Source organism: Lentinus tigrinus (assembly GCF_003813185.1).
Source record: "Lentinus tigrinus ALCF2SS1-7 unplaced genomic scaffold L226scaffold_55, whole genome shotgun sequence".
NCBI lineage: Eukaryota > Fungi > Basidiomycota > Agaricomycetes > Polyporales > Polyporaceae > Lentinus > Lentinus tigrinus.
Window position 1 is genome coordinate 1 of NW_027137964.1, and position 13,680 is coordinate 13,680.

General features: G+C 58.9%; 5 protein-coding genes across 5 annotated transcripts; 2 read left to right on the forward strand and 3 right to left on the reverse strand.

Moving 5' to 3' along the window:
• The first annotated feature begins 113 nt into the window (after positions 1 to 113).
• L226DRAFT_599368 (uncharacterized protein) lies at positions 114 to 1,222 on the forward strand. The gene is given in 4 exon segments (XM_067685665.1): positions 114 to 158; positions 200 to 429; positions 652 to 720; positions 740 to 1,222. The coding sequence occupies 4 exon segments, from the start codon at positions 152 to 154 to the stop codon at positions 983 to 985; spliced, it is 552 nt and encodes a 183-aa protein (XP_067529352.1). The 5' UTR covers positions 114 to 151; the 3' UTR covers positions 986 to 1,222.
• Positions 1,223 to 2,671: 1,449 nt separating this feature from the next.
• Positions 2,672 to 3,376, reverse strand: L226DRAFT_526976 (uncharacterized protein; the record flags this gene model as incomplete). The annotated part of the gene is made up of 2 exons (XM_067679083.1): positions 2,672 to 3,207; positions 3,265 to 3,376. The coding sequence occupies 2 exons, from the start codon at positions 3,374 to 3,376 to the stop codon at positions 2,672 to 2,674; spliced, it is 648 nt and encodes a 215-aa protein (XP_067529353.1).
• Positions 3,377 to 5,008: 1,632 nt separating this feature from the next.
• L226DRAFT_540318 (uncharacterized protein) lies at positions 5,009 to 5,612 on the reverse strand. The gene is made up of 4 exons (XM_067681839.1): positions 5,572 to 5,612; positions 5,366 to 5,512; positions 5,153 to 5,284; positions 5,009 to 5,088 (listed from the first exon to the last, which is right to left on the reverse strand). The coding sequence occupies exons 2-4, from the start codon at positions 5,366 to 5,368 to the stop codon at positions 5,050 to 5,052; spliced, it is 174 nt and encodes a 57-aa protein (XP_067529354.1). The 5' UTR covers positions 5,369 to 5,512; positions 5,572 to 5,612; the 3' UTR covers positions 5,009 to 5,049.
• L226DRAFT_313010 (uncharacterized protein) lies at positions 5,249 to 6,463 on the reverse strand. The gene is made up of 7 exons (XM_067673830.1): positions 6,118 to 6,463; positions 6,025 to 6,052; positions 5,914 to 5,968; positions 5,777 to 5,848; positions 5,635 to 5,711; positions 5,366 to 5,512; positions 5,249 to 5,284 (listed from the first exon to the last, which is right to left on the reverse strand). Exons 1-6 carry the CDS (start codon positions 6,241 to 6,243, stop codon positions 5,460 to 5,462), a joined length of 411 nt encoding a protein of 136 aa, XP_067529355.1. The 5' UTR covers positions 6,244 to 6,463; the 3' UTR covers positions 5,249 to 5,284; positions 5,366 to 5,459.
• Positions 6,464 to 8,299: 1,836 nt separating this feature from the next.
• On the forward strand, positions 8,300 to 12,945 carry L226DRAFT_472780 (G-protein alpha subunit; the record flags this gene model as incomplete). The annotated part of the gene is made up of 12 exons (XM_067676485.1): positions 8,300 to 8,558; positions 8,608 to 8,689; positions 10,508 to 11,038; positions 11,087 to 11,139; positions 11,187 to 11,252; positions 11,313 to 11,473; positions 11,528 to 11,608; positions 12,105 to 12,204; positions 12,273 to 12,301; positions 12,388 to 12,441; positions 12,594 to 12,627; positions 12,896 to 12,945. 12 exons carry the CDS (start codon positions 8,300 to 8,302, stop codon positions 12,943 to 12,945), a joined length of 1,500 nt encoding a protein of 499 aa, XP_067529356.1.
• Positions 12,946 to 13,680: the final 735 nt, after the last annotated feature.

Sequence of the window (13,680 nt, forward strand, 5' to 3'; positions counted from 1 at the left end):
CTAACCCTAACCCTAACCCTAACCCTAACCCTAACCCTAACCCTAACCCTAACCCTAACCCTAACCCTAACCCTAACCCTAACCCTAACCCTAACGACTCGGGGGTCGTGTAGGAGACCGTGAAAATGTCATCAGTAAGTGCTTGTACGCTATGGAAGGTACGTACCAGTTCACAATCCACCGCGCAACACCTCTGCAGGCTCCCCGAGTCCTCCCATTTATCGCGAGCGCCGCCGGCTGCGGATGAAGTCGCGTCCTCCTCCGAACTTTGAGGAGGGCATCTTCGAGCTCGACGACCATGCTGAGTTCGCAGAGCAAGCGTGGCCGGTGACCCCCGAGAACTCGAAGAAGACGCGCGACGTGCCCGCCACCTCGCTCGACGACCCGCCTGCGGACGTTGGCAACACGTCGACGATGACGACGTCGTCAGTAAGTGCCTGTACACCACAGAAGGTACGTACCAGTTCTGAAGCCGAAGACCGCCACGCAACCTACGCCCGTACCTCACGCCAGTCCGTCGGGGCACACTCAAGCGCGAAGTGAGTACTCGTGACGTCCGGGAGCTACACACGAGATGCAAAAACTTCGTCAGCGCCGCGCCCGCATGTATGTAAATGAAACAAGACACGTACCGGATATGATTGCTTGCAGTCGGTGCCGTCGGTTTTCATCGCTCTGTCGACTGCAGCGACATTGCCCTGGAGCTACCTACGGAACATGGTGAGTACTCGTCTACCAGGATGCGAAGCAAGGGACGTACCGGTTACATCCTGAGCATCCGCAACGAGGCATCGCGCGAACACCAGCGACACCAGGACAGCGGCCGCTCGTGGCCTACGAGCTTTGCAGCTTCAAGTTCACCCGGACGTCGTGGTCTTTTCGTCGTGGTGGCAGCGGTAAGGGCCCCGGGTCGCAGCTGAGTCGCGAAGTGCCCCTGAAGCACGAGAAGAGTGTCGAACGGCTCTTGTACCTCATGGGAGTCTAACGCGGGCGTGAGCGGGAACCAGACTCTCCGAGGAGTGTCAAGTCGAAGAGCCTGCATACGCATGACGGAACAGGCAGCTCGGCGTTGCCTGAAGACCTCGAGGACGTTGTCGATGGGAACAGGCTCCCGGCATCTGCGCTGTTGTTTGGTGGGCGCACTCCGAGGCGACCGACGTCGATGCAGGTGTCGATCTCGAACGGCTCGTCGGGCTCGAGCTGGAGCAATCGCCCACCTGTCGTATAACGATTCGCACTCAAGAGCAGTTCCAGCCGGTCCGTCCGGAGCACGCTCGAGCACAAAGCGAGGACAACAGGGGTCGTCAGGGAGCTGTGTATGGGATGCCACATCATCGTCAGCACGGCGTGCACAGGGATTCAATGAAACAAGGTACGTACCGGATTCAAAGCTGCAGGCCGCTGTCCGGGAACACTCGAGCACGAAGGGACCACTCAAGGGACCCGCATGATCCAGTAGCTGTGTAGGAAGCTAGTTGGGCAACCGGGAGATGTGTGCGACGGGTGGCAGCGACGTCAGCATGCACTAATACTCTATGGCGGAATGTACATACCAGTTCTGAGGATCAAGACTGCTGCGCGACACACCCGCAGTTCTCGCCAGTCCGTCCGGGGCATACTCGTGCACAGAGGATGAGAAGATCAAGCAAGCTGTGTACCGTCGTCGTCAGCACAGCATGCAGAGGGATTCGGTACGTACTGGTTTTATTTCAGGCTGCATCCCAGGCTCGTAGTCTGCGCCGCTCTGTCCGGATTCCTCGCTCTGTCAGCTCTAGCGATGTTGTCCCGGAGCTGCGTACAAGACATGGTGAGTGCTCACACGCCAGGACATGAAGCAATGGATGTCCCACTTACGTCCCGAGCTGCAGAGCAGCATTCCTCGATGAGCGCAAAGCGCGGCACAGACGCGTACGAGGCGAGAGGTGCTCAGTAATGTCTTGTGTCAGTATCATCCGCATGAAGTTTTGGAGTACTCACGTTCTCGATTCCAGGGCACGGACAAGTTCGGGTTGATGCAGTCAGCTGGCGGAGGGAGCTCGAGCCCCGGGTGTCGCTCGAGATGAGGAGGACGGTCGTCCCAGGAGCGCGAATGGGTGAGGCCAAGACTGTACCCATGCGAGCGGTCGAGAAGTCGTCCGGACTTGCGTCTCAGCTGCTCAAGTGCAACTGGCATTCAGAACACGTCGCGGAGAGCACAGGGCTCATCCGGGAGCTATGCAAAGACGTCGCATTGTCAGGGCTCGATGTGCACTGGCAGCAAAAAGGTACGTACTGGGGGTCACTGGGGATGAGAAGGACAGTCCTCCGTGCTCAGATCGACGCCATACACAAGCAAGCAGACATCCCGGTCGTGCAGGTTGACGCGACATGAGCTGACGAGGACAGTGCGAGAGTGGAGGGAGAGTGGATGGAGGGAGAAGCAGAGGAACGGAGAGGTGGAGTCTGTCGGTAAAGCCTGAGACTAAGCATGTGCCCGTGCGAGGAGTGAACAAGTGAGTGTATATTCCTGTTGCAGACGGCATGCATCAGTATGTCCGCCGATGGTATCGCATTGTAGTGTAAGAACCTTCTCCGGCCGTGCCGATAATGTTGTGTCCCGATTTCGGCTGCCTTTGCCTGCAAATCGGGTGCGTCACAAGAATTTGCACTAGCAATGCTATGTTTGGTACAACTAGAAATCGGAGATGGGATCCTCCTCAAGCTCATGAAACCTCTTCCTCAATGGCACAACCGCCCCCCAGTACTCGTCCGCATCCTCAATCTCAGAGACAGTCTCGGTGCCCTCCGAGTTCCCCTCATCATCTCCGCTCTCATCTGTATCGACACCGCGTGTGCTCTTCGTGCCATTCCGAATGAAGCGAGGTGGGAACTTGGCCGGGTCAATCGTCGGCCGCACCCAGTGCTGGTTGAGGTTCATGTGACAGTTGCGAGTAATCGGCAGTGCAAAGCGGAGCCCGGGAACTGCATTGTACAGGCTCTCCCGGGCTGCGAAGATCTCGCCCGGGGTTGCCCGGCGGAAGTACAAGCGGCCACGCTCAAAGAGCCAAAGCAGGGACCGGATGACAGACATCTGCATCTTGCTCGGGTTCTGGAAGACAGCTCGCGGCAGCCAGCCGACGAGAATGACACCATGGAAGAGGACGATGTCCCTCCTGAAGGCGACAGCTTCCCAGCGCATTTGAGCGCCAGGATCGCCAGTCTTGTAGACTGTCAGAAGTGTCAGTTAACTGCACAATTGAATAGAGTCTGTCAAAGTGTACGAACCGATGTCCATATCAAGGACTTTGCGCAGAAGGCCGCGGTCGGCACTTGCTTTGGTTGAATAGACAGAGTTGGCTCTCTTTGTGCGGCCGATAGGTGGACCGGAACGAGCCATATTTGGAATTGTGTCAGGATGGATGATTTATTTGTTGCAGGACCGGTGCAGTATTCATGTATCGTGTTCCGGGCAAAAATATTGGTTAGCCACATACTTTGACCTGCATGCGAAGGGTAGCGATGCCATCTTACATGCTTCCGAGTCCAAGTTAGTGTGTCATCTGTGCTCAAGAGCCGGACTTGGAGACCCTGACCGACTGGGCCGCTCCGAGTCTTCTCCCCTCAAGCTCAAGTCTCCCGAGTCTCCTGTGCCGCTGTCATGATGTGAAAATGCGATTCAAGGCAGTCTTCGGATCCGGTGAGATTGAGTCGGTACCTTGAACTGAAACCATGACAAAGATTGGGCTCTGTTCGGAGTTCACAGATGTGCAAATTGATATTAATGATGAGTATCTCTGTCAGACGGGCAAAGTGAGCACAATAGTATACATTGCGCACTGCAAGACCAGTACTATGTACATCTGGGTAGGAGATCATAATGAGACGGGACGATACACATTACATATTGCGACCAGTGTCTCGGAGATCGTCCACCCGAAGACCCAAAAAGGAGACGGGGACTTGGATGCTGGCGACATGACAGAACGCGGCTCGAGGACCAAGTTAACCGGTGTCGCCGTGGCAGCACGGAGCCGTTGAAAGTTGACAACCGAGCACGGAATTGGCCGAACCTCGACCCCGTGTATAGACAGTGGTCTTCGCATCGAGCCTCGGAACCCAGGTCTCAGGTCTCAAGCTTCGGGCAGGAGCTCAAACTGGAAGGCAGCACCGGGCAGGCAGACGTGAAGTCCTGATGACGCTGTGAGGTTCGAACGGCGATGCGAACCGCCGTTCGGGTCCGGTGAGATCGCTTATACCGCGCGGACTCGGGCTCGGACTTGAGGGCTTGGATCGAGTCGCACGGTGGCATGGTGATGATGAGCGGTAGGAGGCATGCAAGATGTACATACCTGGAGTCCGCGGGCACCGCCGGTCCGCACGCATGGTATATGTGTCATGGCAAAGCAGAATAATCTGTGTATTGTCGCAACATGTGCAAGTACAGGAGAGAGACTAGGGACGTACTGGATAGCCCGGAGGCTGGGATGCTACTTCTGCCAGTCAAGGTTCGAGCTGAGGGCCGAGCGCGGAGCCATGCATTAACCGGGACCTCGGACTTGGATGGTGAGGTGACGGCACACACAGAGTAGCCAGCGAAGGTGCGAGCTGAGGACCGAGCTCGGAACCATGCACCAATGGGGTCTTGGACAGTGACACGACGTGAGCGGCGGAGGCACGAGCACCAATTATTTGCAACGGTGATTTGGAACTTCAAGCCAAATTGGGGACGGCGACTTGGACAACACCGTCAGCGCGGGAGCGAGAACGAAGCGGGGCGTGGTGTGTTTGTCCTGCGCTGGAGGAAGATAAGTACTCGTGCGAGCGCGACGTGGTGGACATTGTTCGCCAGGATCCAGTCCCCTACCTGCCAATGCACGCTGCCCTATGCCTCTTGCGCTAAGCCGTGAGTGCTCGCGTGCCCGTGCTACTCGTTCATGTGAGTCTGTCTTCTCGTCCTCGGCATGCTGGATACTCACCGGGTCCTTCACGTGTTTGCAGGACCCACGCCGAAGTCGACCGGGCGTGATGTCGCGGGATTCACAAAGGTGTCGAGGTCAGTACAGTTGATTCTCAGTGCGTCACAACTTGGAGTACTGACCGCGGGCCGGTCTAGGTGCAGGACGGGGGCACATTCTTGAGAGCAGGAGGACGGGAAGTGGTACGAAGGACTCACATTGCCCAAATCTGCAGGCCTGTCGTAGATCTGCAGCCTGTACTTCTCGTCGAGCAGCATCTGCCAGAAGCGGTCGTGCTCCCTCAGCCTGAGTCGCACGGGGTGGAGCCCATTCCAGAGCGAGTCCGAGTCCTGTTACGTTACGCATACGCGCGCGCGACTAGTCAGTATGTAGAGGGTACAGCCTGAGGACGAACGGCAGAGTATACTTACCATGAAACTCTGTCGCTTTTGGTGGTGTCCACGCTTGTCTGTCTGTCCGCAATAGGCGTGGAATTTGAGGCAGCTGTCACACGCGTCGCTGTCTTCACGACTTTGCAGATCCCGGAGTAGATCTCGGCGAGGGCATAGTCCATCGAGCTACAGCGCGTTGAAGCGTCAGCGGTCTGCAAGGCGAGAGTAGGAAGAGCTCGGCATACCCTGTGAGCATCGGGACGTCGATCAGCCAGGTCAAATGTCGCGCGTCGACCGACTCAGCTCACCAGAGAGGACAAGCCGCCCCTCCGTGTCGGTGTTCAAGTCAATCTCAACAACTGACTCGCCGTTCATCGCGTACACCCTGGGCCGGTCTACGAGTTAGTCAGACTCATACCGGAGTGTGTTGAATGGAAAGTGGGAACTGACGTGTCCCCGGGCTTGTTCGCGGTCGGTCCAGGCAAGTTCTCGGTGAGCGGCGTGAGCACGACTAGGTTGACGCTTGAGGCGAATGACTCGGAAGTCAGTCGAGCAGGCAGCAGCAGAGAGGGCGGACGAGGATGTACGGAATCTTCAGCCTGGAAATGGCAAGTGCAGTCGCGCAGACCGTTGCGGCACCACCTCCGGGGAGAGCCATCAGGATTGTCCATGGACGCGGGAACAGCCACGCAACTCACCCATGTCGCTGCGCATCAAGCTCATGCCCTGCACGACAGGACAAACACGGACAATCAGTATGCGGCAGAGCACAACGGAACACCACACCGCACCTCGGAGGGCTTGAGCGAGATCCCTCCAGAGTCGAACGTGATGCCCTTGCAGACGAGTACGAGTGCGGCCACCCCGTCGAGTGTGCCGCCCTTGTAGCGGCTAGACAGCGAGTCCGCAACCAGCATGGGGGCCGAGCGTGCGGAAGTGAGAGAGGCTTACAGCTCCAGGAACTATGCCGGTTCCTGCGAGCCCTTGGCGACGGAGAGGAAAGTGCGCTGAGGGAGGCGTCAGCGTTGATACGGACATCCACATTTGTGCGTACCATGCCCTTCTGCGCTGCCCGTTCTACAGAGTAACAATGGTGTGTGAGTAGACTCGCAGGGCGTAGCAGGAGGAAGCCGGGGATGGACGTCTACGGAACCATTATTCGAATGCGCAGATGGCGAAGGGTAGACGGCTGGCATCCGCCGCAAACTTGCACATGCAGGTACTATAATTTCATGAAGACCTACCCAAGTGTGCATGCCCGGCGTCATGCGAAGACTCTTCCGTGACGCATCCCAGGGCAATATAGCCCAGGAGAGCATCGGGAAGACCATCGCGAGATGCTGGAGGAAGGTCAGATATGCAATGGATGTAAACGGAGTAGACCTTACTCACTGTGCGCGATGTGGGCGCGGATACGCATCTGGTACAGATCGCGCAGGCAGTATCCTTGCGCCGGAAGGAGCGTGGCATTGTAGGACTTGCGCGGCTCCTCTGCACGATCCGAGGGAGAGAGTCAGCGGCATCGTCTGGACTCTCGAGGCGGGGAGATCGTATTGCGGGAGAGGGTGGGTTGGAGGGCGGGATGCGAGGGTTACATGCAGTCGTTAGTACGCGCGGGGGAAGGAAGGCGGGCGTGTGAGACGTGTGCCTTGGGTGAGGCGGGACTGAGTGCTTGAAGAGTCGATGGACGTGAGCGGTCAGGAGGAGGAGGCAGGGGCCATGGTCGTGTCGCCGGTACGTAGCGAGAGGAGAATGAGGAGACTTGACGGTCGGCGAGGCCAAGGGGATAGTGTCAACGTACCGGATACGCTGGAAGAGAGTGAAAGCGAGCGGTCGTGGAGGTCGAGAGTTCACACTTGTAAGTAGCGCATATATGGGTATCAATGCACAATAGCAACGTAGTGTTGGTAAGAGGAAGGTCTGAATTAGAGTACTGTACAGATTACAGGCAAGTGACGTGATGCGGACCGCAGAACAAGACGAGAGGGTCGAAATCGACGGCGCATACTTACGTTTCCTAGTCGCACGTCGAGAAGATGGTGTACTCGAATGCTATAGTATGCACGCACAAAGGGCGGAGGTCCGGGGTGAGGATGCGGACGACGAGTGCGTGCTTTCGGAGTCGGTGTGAGTGGGTTATTCGCTCTCCGAGACGGCGCACGATGACTTTGGCTGGCTTGTACTACAGGACCTGGGCGCGGAGTATGAGTGTGAGCACGCGAAGGCAGCAAGCGGACCGCAAGATCGGAAACGGTACATGTCGACACAGTGGGCCGGGGAGGGAAACTTAAGCAGACATAGGCGGAGCAGTGCGAACTCGAGCAGTGCAGAAGAGGGCGCCCGGTCGTCGACGAGGTGTGTGAGCTTACCTGCGATACGAGGGAGAGGGACGTCGTTGGAAGTGGTCGTGTCGCGAGGACTTCTGGCCAGAATACGGGACGTCGACGCGTCAGGGAGAGAGGTGTCCGAGGCACGCGTATACAACCTCGTGAATTCTGAGTAGGCAGGTGTATTCCCAGTCGGTTGAGATTGTGCTGAGGACACGACGGTTGTACTCGTCAGTCTCGATTGACATTGATACGTCCTCCGAGGTGCCGGGGAGAGTTGTGCAATGGAGAGATTACGGGGCGACTGATGGGACCGACTTACCCCGAGCATTGTCCCATGGCTGCTTAGCGAGTGAAGCGTCAAGGTGGGAGAATGAGCCATCGAGGGCTGAGGGCAAGCTCTAGGCGGATGCTCACCTCGTCTTGCCCGGCGTGGCTTTCGTGCGGCTGGTGTTGAGTTGAGATCTGGAGGGCGCCGGAGATCTCTCCCGCGGACCGAGCAACGATCTGTCAACGGGCGGCCGGCCGGACGGGGCTGTGTAGCCTGTGCTGTTTGTTGCCTGCCTCTCCTTGCGTCTCTCTCCGTCTCTGCCTCTGCCTCCGCCTCTGCTCCTGCTCTGCTCGCCGTCTCTGCTCTGCCTGCGCGATGGCTGCCGTCGCTGCCCGCTCGTTCTGGACGAATCCCGACCCGGACGACCCGCTCTCCAAGGCCCTCCAGCCCCCGATCGACGAGACCCCCGAGGAGCGCGCTGCACGGCTTCGGGAGCTGGACGACGCTGCCCGCGTCTCCCGCGAGATCGACGACGAAATCGCACGCGACAGGCGGGCCTACGATCGCAGGAGAAAGGCCATCAAGATACTGCTGCTGGGACAGGCGGAGTCTGGGAAGAGCACGACCCTCAAGAGTGCGTCCCGTCCTGTCTTGTCTGCGCGTGCGCTGCTAACCGCCTGCAGACTTTCAGCTCGCGTTCTCGCCCCAGCACTTTCACAAGGAGAGGGCCGCATGGAAGACTATCATACAGCTCAATCTCATAAGGTGAGTCTACTAGTGCATATACCCATTCCTCCTCGCAAGTCTCCATCCCCGCGCATCCTTCCCTCTTGAGCGAGAGCAGCACGAGCGTACAGCCCTCCGATGGCTCTTCGCGTCAGTATCCACCTCCCTTGCTTGACACGCCGGCCACCAACCGTCCCCGCGTCAGCTCCCCGAGCTGCGAGTCTTGCGACCCGCCGCACTTGCTCTCAGAGCCCTTCTGCCTCTATCGCCCTCCCAGATCCGGGAGAATACCCTATACGCTTCGGCTGCCAGCGACGCTCCCTGAGCAGCTGCCAACACACCGCGAATACTCAGCAGCTCTCGGTCGATGGGTGGGGTTCGGTACTCATTGCGAGCTCATACCGTCGCTCTGTTCCCTTCGCCCCTCCGACGCTGCTCGCGTCAAATTCCACCGTCTCTGCACCGTCGCCTCCTTCACCCGCTCCCTGTCTCCGCTCCCCTCAGTCTCCTCCGGCCCATGTTCCTTGTACCCACAGTCCACGTGGCCCAGACCGCCGGACCCATTCTGTGTACGCTGAGCGTACATGCCACCCCCGCTCAACGCCTTCGTCCCCCTTCGCTATACGTTGCTCTTGCGCATATACCCCGTCCCGGGCTCCCTTTCCCTTTTGAGCGAGCGCAGCACGAGCGTCGCCCGTCTTCACCTCCTTTGCCCAACACGCCTCGTCCCCACCCCTGCCCCCCTCGTCAGTGACTGTGACTGGCGAGCTCCGAGTCCTACCGCCCGGACTTTCCCAACGCTCTCCGCCGCGAATGCTCACCCGGCTGCCCCCCTTGTTTGCGGTTGACCTCCTCGCGTGGATGTCTGTCTCCGTCGCTGCACCGGCAGTCCGCCAGGTGTTCCGTGCATGGACATCGTCGCCGCCGGCATTGTCACACTCCAATCACCAACACGTCGCGTTTTCTCAACAAACGACAACAAGCGTTTGACTACCCTGCGCGAGGCGAGCAATCACGACGGACGTATTTCCTGGCAAGGCCCTGACGAGCACGCACAGCATCACGCTGGATCACCACGGACGGTTGCAGGAGCGGCCGCGGAGACGTGCCCGACAAGATCAGATGGCGACGACTCGGACACTCCCTCAGGGCACCGCGGCTCACATCATGAACATTCCCTATGACTCGTCTCTCCTCTGCGCTGCGAGCTGCGTACCCCCAGAACGTCCACGGCCCGCGGCCCCGCCGCTCAACGGGTTGTTTCGAACGCGCACGGTGGTGATGACCTAGCCTATGCGGCGCGGGCTTGTCTGCGCCTTGCCGCAGAAACCCTCGCGATGGTGTGTCTTGCGATTGAGGTGGAAGAGGCCGCGCCCGCCATCCCCGGCCTCAGCTCCTTGCGAGCTGCAAGTACAACCGCCCCTGGCACTTGCGCTGAGAATCCTACCGCCTCTATCGCCTTCCCAGGCGAAGACCTACCGATGTCCCCGCGGGTATCGCAGTCCCGGGTTGGTGGCGTACCCTACAGTATCAGACGCAGGCGGCGACGACGCTCTCGGAGGGCGCCGGAGTTGAGTCGCAAACGCTCAGCAGCTCTCACTCGGCGAGTGCAAGCGAGCGTACCGCAGCCCTCCGACCCTTCTCGCGTCGCCATTGCTGAACAGCGTCCTTCGCCCGCCCTGCGTCAGCTCGCTCACATCGTCATCACACGGCGTCGGACTTGTGCGAGTCCTGTCGTCTCCATCGCGGTCGAGACGTACCCTCTACCAACCTGCTCTACCGCTCTCGTTCTCGCTCTCCATCCCTCCATTTCTCTTGTCTCTCTTGTACACGAGTACTGACACGCTCATCCCACAGGAACATCAAACGACTACTTGAGATCCTCCAAGAGGAATGGGAGTCGTCGCTACAGACGACAACCGCCTCCTCCATCGCCAAGGGCAAGGGCGTCGCAGGCCGCACGCCCTCCAGCCCAGGCGTCCGCTTCTCCACCTCCCCGCTCAACGACAACCACCGCCGGATCCGCATGCGCCTCTCCGCTCTCCTCCCGATCGAGCAGGAGCTCATGCGCAAACTCATGCCCGACGGCGGCGCCCCGGACCGCGACGTCTGCGTCCGCGCAGGCTCAGGCTGGAAGGGCATCCTCACCGCCCTCGGCTCCAGCACGAGCACCGTCATGCCCGACGTCCCCGCCAAGCCCCCGCTCGTCCTCGTCTCTGCTATGAAGGGCAGCGCGTCGCGGCCGAGCACTGGCGACGCGCGCTTCAAGGACAACCCGACTGCTGTCCTCGCCGCGTGCAGGGACGACATCGTCACGCTCTGGGAGGACACGATCGTCCAGGGCGTGCTCAAGAAGCACAATACGCGCATACAGGACATGCCTGGCTTGTGCGTGTCGCGTTCTATCTCGTGTGCTGACTGACTGATTGCCCGCAGCTTCTTGAACGACGCGGGGAGGATCGCGATGGTCAACTACGAGCCGACTGACGGTGCGTATCTCCCTGTCTTCTCCGCGCAGGGACTCACTCCACGGCAGACGACATCGTCCGCGCCCGCGTGCGCACACTCGGCGTCGAAGAGCACCACTTTACGATGGAGAGCGGTACGTCCCTACGTTGCACACGCCACGCCGCGCTCGGGCTCATCATCCCATCTCGCACAGGTGCGCTCCCAGGCACGGAATGGTACATCTACGATGTCGGCGGGAGCCGCAGCTGTCGACAGCACTGGATACCATTCTTTGACGACGTGCAGGCGATCATCTTCCTCGCCCCGCTCGCGTTCAACCTCGTGCTCGACGAGGACCCAAAGGTCAACAGACTGGTGCGTCCGCGCGAGTTGTGTGTGTGTCTGGACGGACGCTGAGCACGCGTGCAGGAGGACTCGATCACGCTGTGGCGGCAGGTGTGCGAGAACGCGCTGCTGGCGAAGACGACGCTCATCTTGTTCTTGAACAAGGTTCGTCCCTCCTTTTCTTGTCAGTTCGCATGTTCTTGTTTCCGTGCAGCTGTGGCTCTGGCTCTGCGTGCGCTCCGTGTGGCGGTCGGAGGAGGGTCTTCTGCCACTTCAATTTCTGACCCTCGTTGTTTTCTGTCTGTTGAAAACTTCGCAGACCTGTGTTCCGTGGGCGTTGCGGTGGCCGTAGGGCGTCGCCATCGTGCGGCTCTCTCCATCGAGCATCGAGCTGCGAGTGCCCGACTATGCGGGGAAGCATGGCCCGCAGCCAGAGTCCATGTCTGGTTGACGACTTGTGGCACTCGTCGACTTGTCCGCATGCAAGCAATTCTCTGGGCCTCGCGCTTCGCATTGTTTCTTCTTTTCTTTCTCCGAGGCATCGGATCTGCGCTCGAGCTTCGAGCTTCGAGCTGCGTGCGCGGACGACTGCGCTCCCACCTTAATTGCGCAAGTTTTCGAGTTCCAGTGCCAGTGGCTGACGTAACGTGCAATTTTGCAGATGGACATCTTGCAGGCGACGCTGGCGGCGAACATCCGCGTCGTCAAGTATGTGCCCTCGTATGGCGACCAGCCAAACGAGATCACGCATGTAACAAAGTGTACGTCCCTCCCCATTTCGTCATGTCGAGCGGGAAGGATGATTGACTGTGTGCGCGTGTGTGTGCAGACTTCAGGGACAAGTTCCGCGGGTATCACGTACGTGTTGTTGATTTGCAGGGTTACGAGCGTGTGTGCGTGCGTGCGTGCGTGTGGTGCTGATGCGTGGTTTTGGGGACATACAGAAGCGATTGTCGCCGAAGCCGCGCCCGTTCTATTGGCATGAGACGTCTGTGATTGTGCGTGTTTTTACTTTCGTTTTGTTTTCGGCTTTTCCTCCGCCTTGTCAGGCCTTCGCTCTTCTTTGTTCACTCTCCTGCTTGCCGTCTTCCCCATCCGGTCCATCTACCGCGGCCTTCTCCTTCGAGCTAACCTCTTCTGATAACAACAGGACACCCGCGCGACGGCTGCGATCCTGGTGGGCGGTGAGTGCTAAAGTTCGTCGTGTCCGTTATGGCAGGTTTTGCTGATCGTGCCTCTTGCTGTTTGGCTTTTTTGGCTCGGAATTGGCGTCTTCGTCGCTTCGGTGGCTTCGTGGGCGCGCGATGGGTGATGTCGGCCGTCGTCTGGTTGTTCGTCGGCTCGTTGGTCGTTGGTCGGTCGCAACTGCACCCTCGACCTTCGTTCGTCACCTCGTCTACGGCCGTCGTTGGCGACTCGCTATCATCTATCATCCCCCCTGCCGGCCTCCAGTTCGCGAAGGTATCCTACGCGCGCACCTCCAGAGCGTCAACGTCATCTGAAGGCCTCGCAATCCGTCGGCATCTCGTGTCTACCTCAATCCCAAGTCTTCGCCATCGAAATCCACCGTCCGTGACTATTACCCTCAAGAGTCGGTCAATAATCGCAAGTATAGGACCACCGCCTAGCGCTGGTGCGCGTCTCCAGCCCCGCCCGCTCGCCTGCCCGCCCGGAAACGTCATAAACATACCCTACGCATTGCTGCATACTTACAATTACAACCACCCCGGATGTACCACGTGCCACGTACCCACCGTTGCTCACTGCTGTTGTAACCTCTATCCTCTACGCTCTCCTCGCTTGTTCTCCTCCACTTACCAGTAACCACTGCTGCCGGTTCGTCCGACTGGCTATGTCTCTCTGTCTTGTATACATTATTCGGGTGTCCCCCTTCGGATTTCTCCGGGGGCGGACACCCGCGACTATTTACTCGCGCGCACTCGCACTCGTTCTTCCTGCATGTACATTTGAAACGTTGACCCTGTCACCCTTCCTCTCTTCTCTTGATGCGCAGTGTACTACACCATACACACACTCACGCCTCCGCCTCCGCCTCCGGCGACGCGCCGCTGAATCTTGATCCCTGATTCCTGATTCCTGATCTCCCTACACACGGGAGTAGAGCATTTTGTGCTGCTTGTATCTCTATATATTATTGATGTGCGTACGTACGCCCCGGGTCTCTCTATACGCTACGATACGTTAACGGCTAGTTAATTGTAATTCGGGTTCTTGAG

What these genes read in the sequence shown, in the direction of transcription:
- L226DRAFT_599368 (XM_067685665.1), top strand. An exon ending in CGACGATGACGACGTCGTCA is followed by an intron (nt 430 to 651) that starts GTAAGTGCCTGT and finishes GATTGCTTGCAG; the next exon opens with TCGGTGCCGTCGGTTTTCAT.
- L226DRAFT_540318 (XM_067681839.1), bottom strand. An exon ending in GGCCTGCAGATTTGGGCAAT is followed by an intron (nt 5,089 to 5,152) that starts GTGAGTCCTTCG and finishes TCCTGCACCTAG; the next exon opens with ACCGGCCCGCGGTCAGTACT.
- L226DRAFT_313010 (XM_067673830.1), bottom strand. Translation starts at nt 6,243, where the DNA reads ATGCTGGTTGCGGACTCGCTGTCTAGCCGCTACAAGGGCGGCACACTC. An exon ending in ATTTCCAGGCTGAAGATTCC is followed by an intron (nt 5,849 to 5,913) that starts GTACATCCTCGT and finishes ATTCGCCTCAAG; the next exon opens with CGTCAACCTAGTCGTGCTCA. An exon ending in GCGAACAAGCCCGGGGACAC is followed by an intron (nt 5,712 to 5,776) that starts GTCAGTTCCCAC and finishes AGACCGGCCCAG; the next exon opens with GGTGTACGCGATGAACGGCG.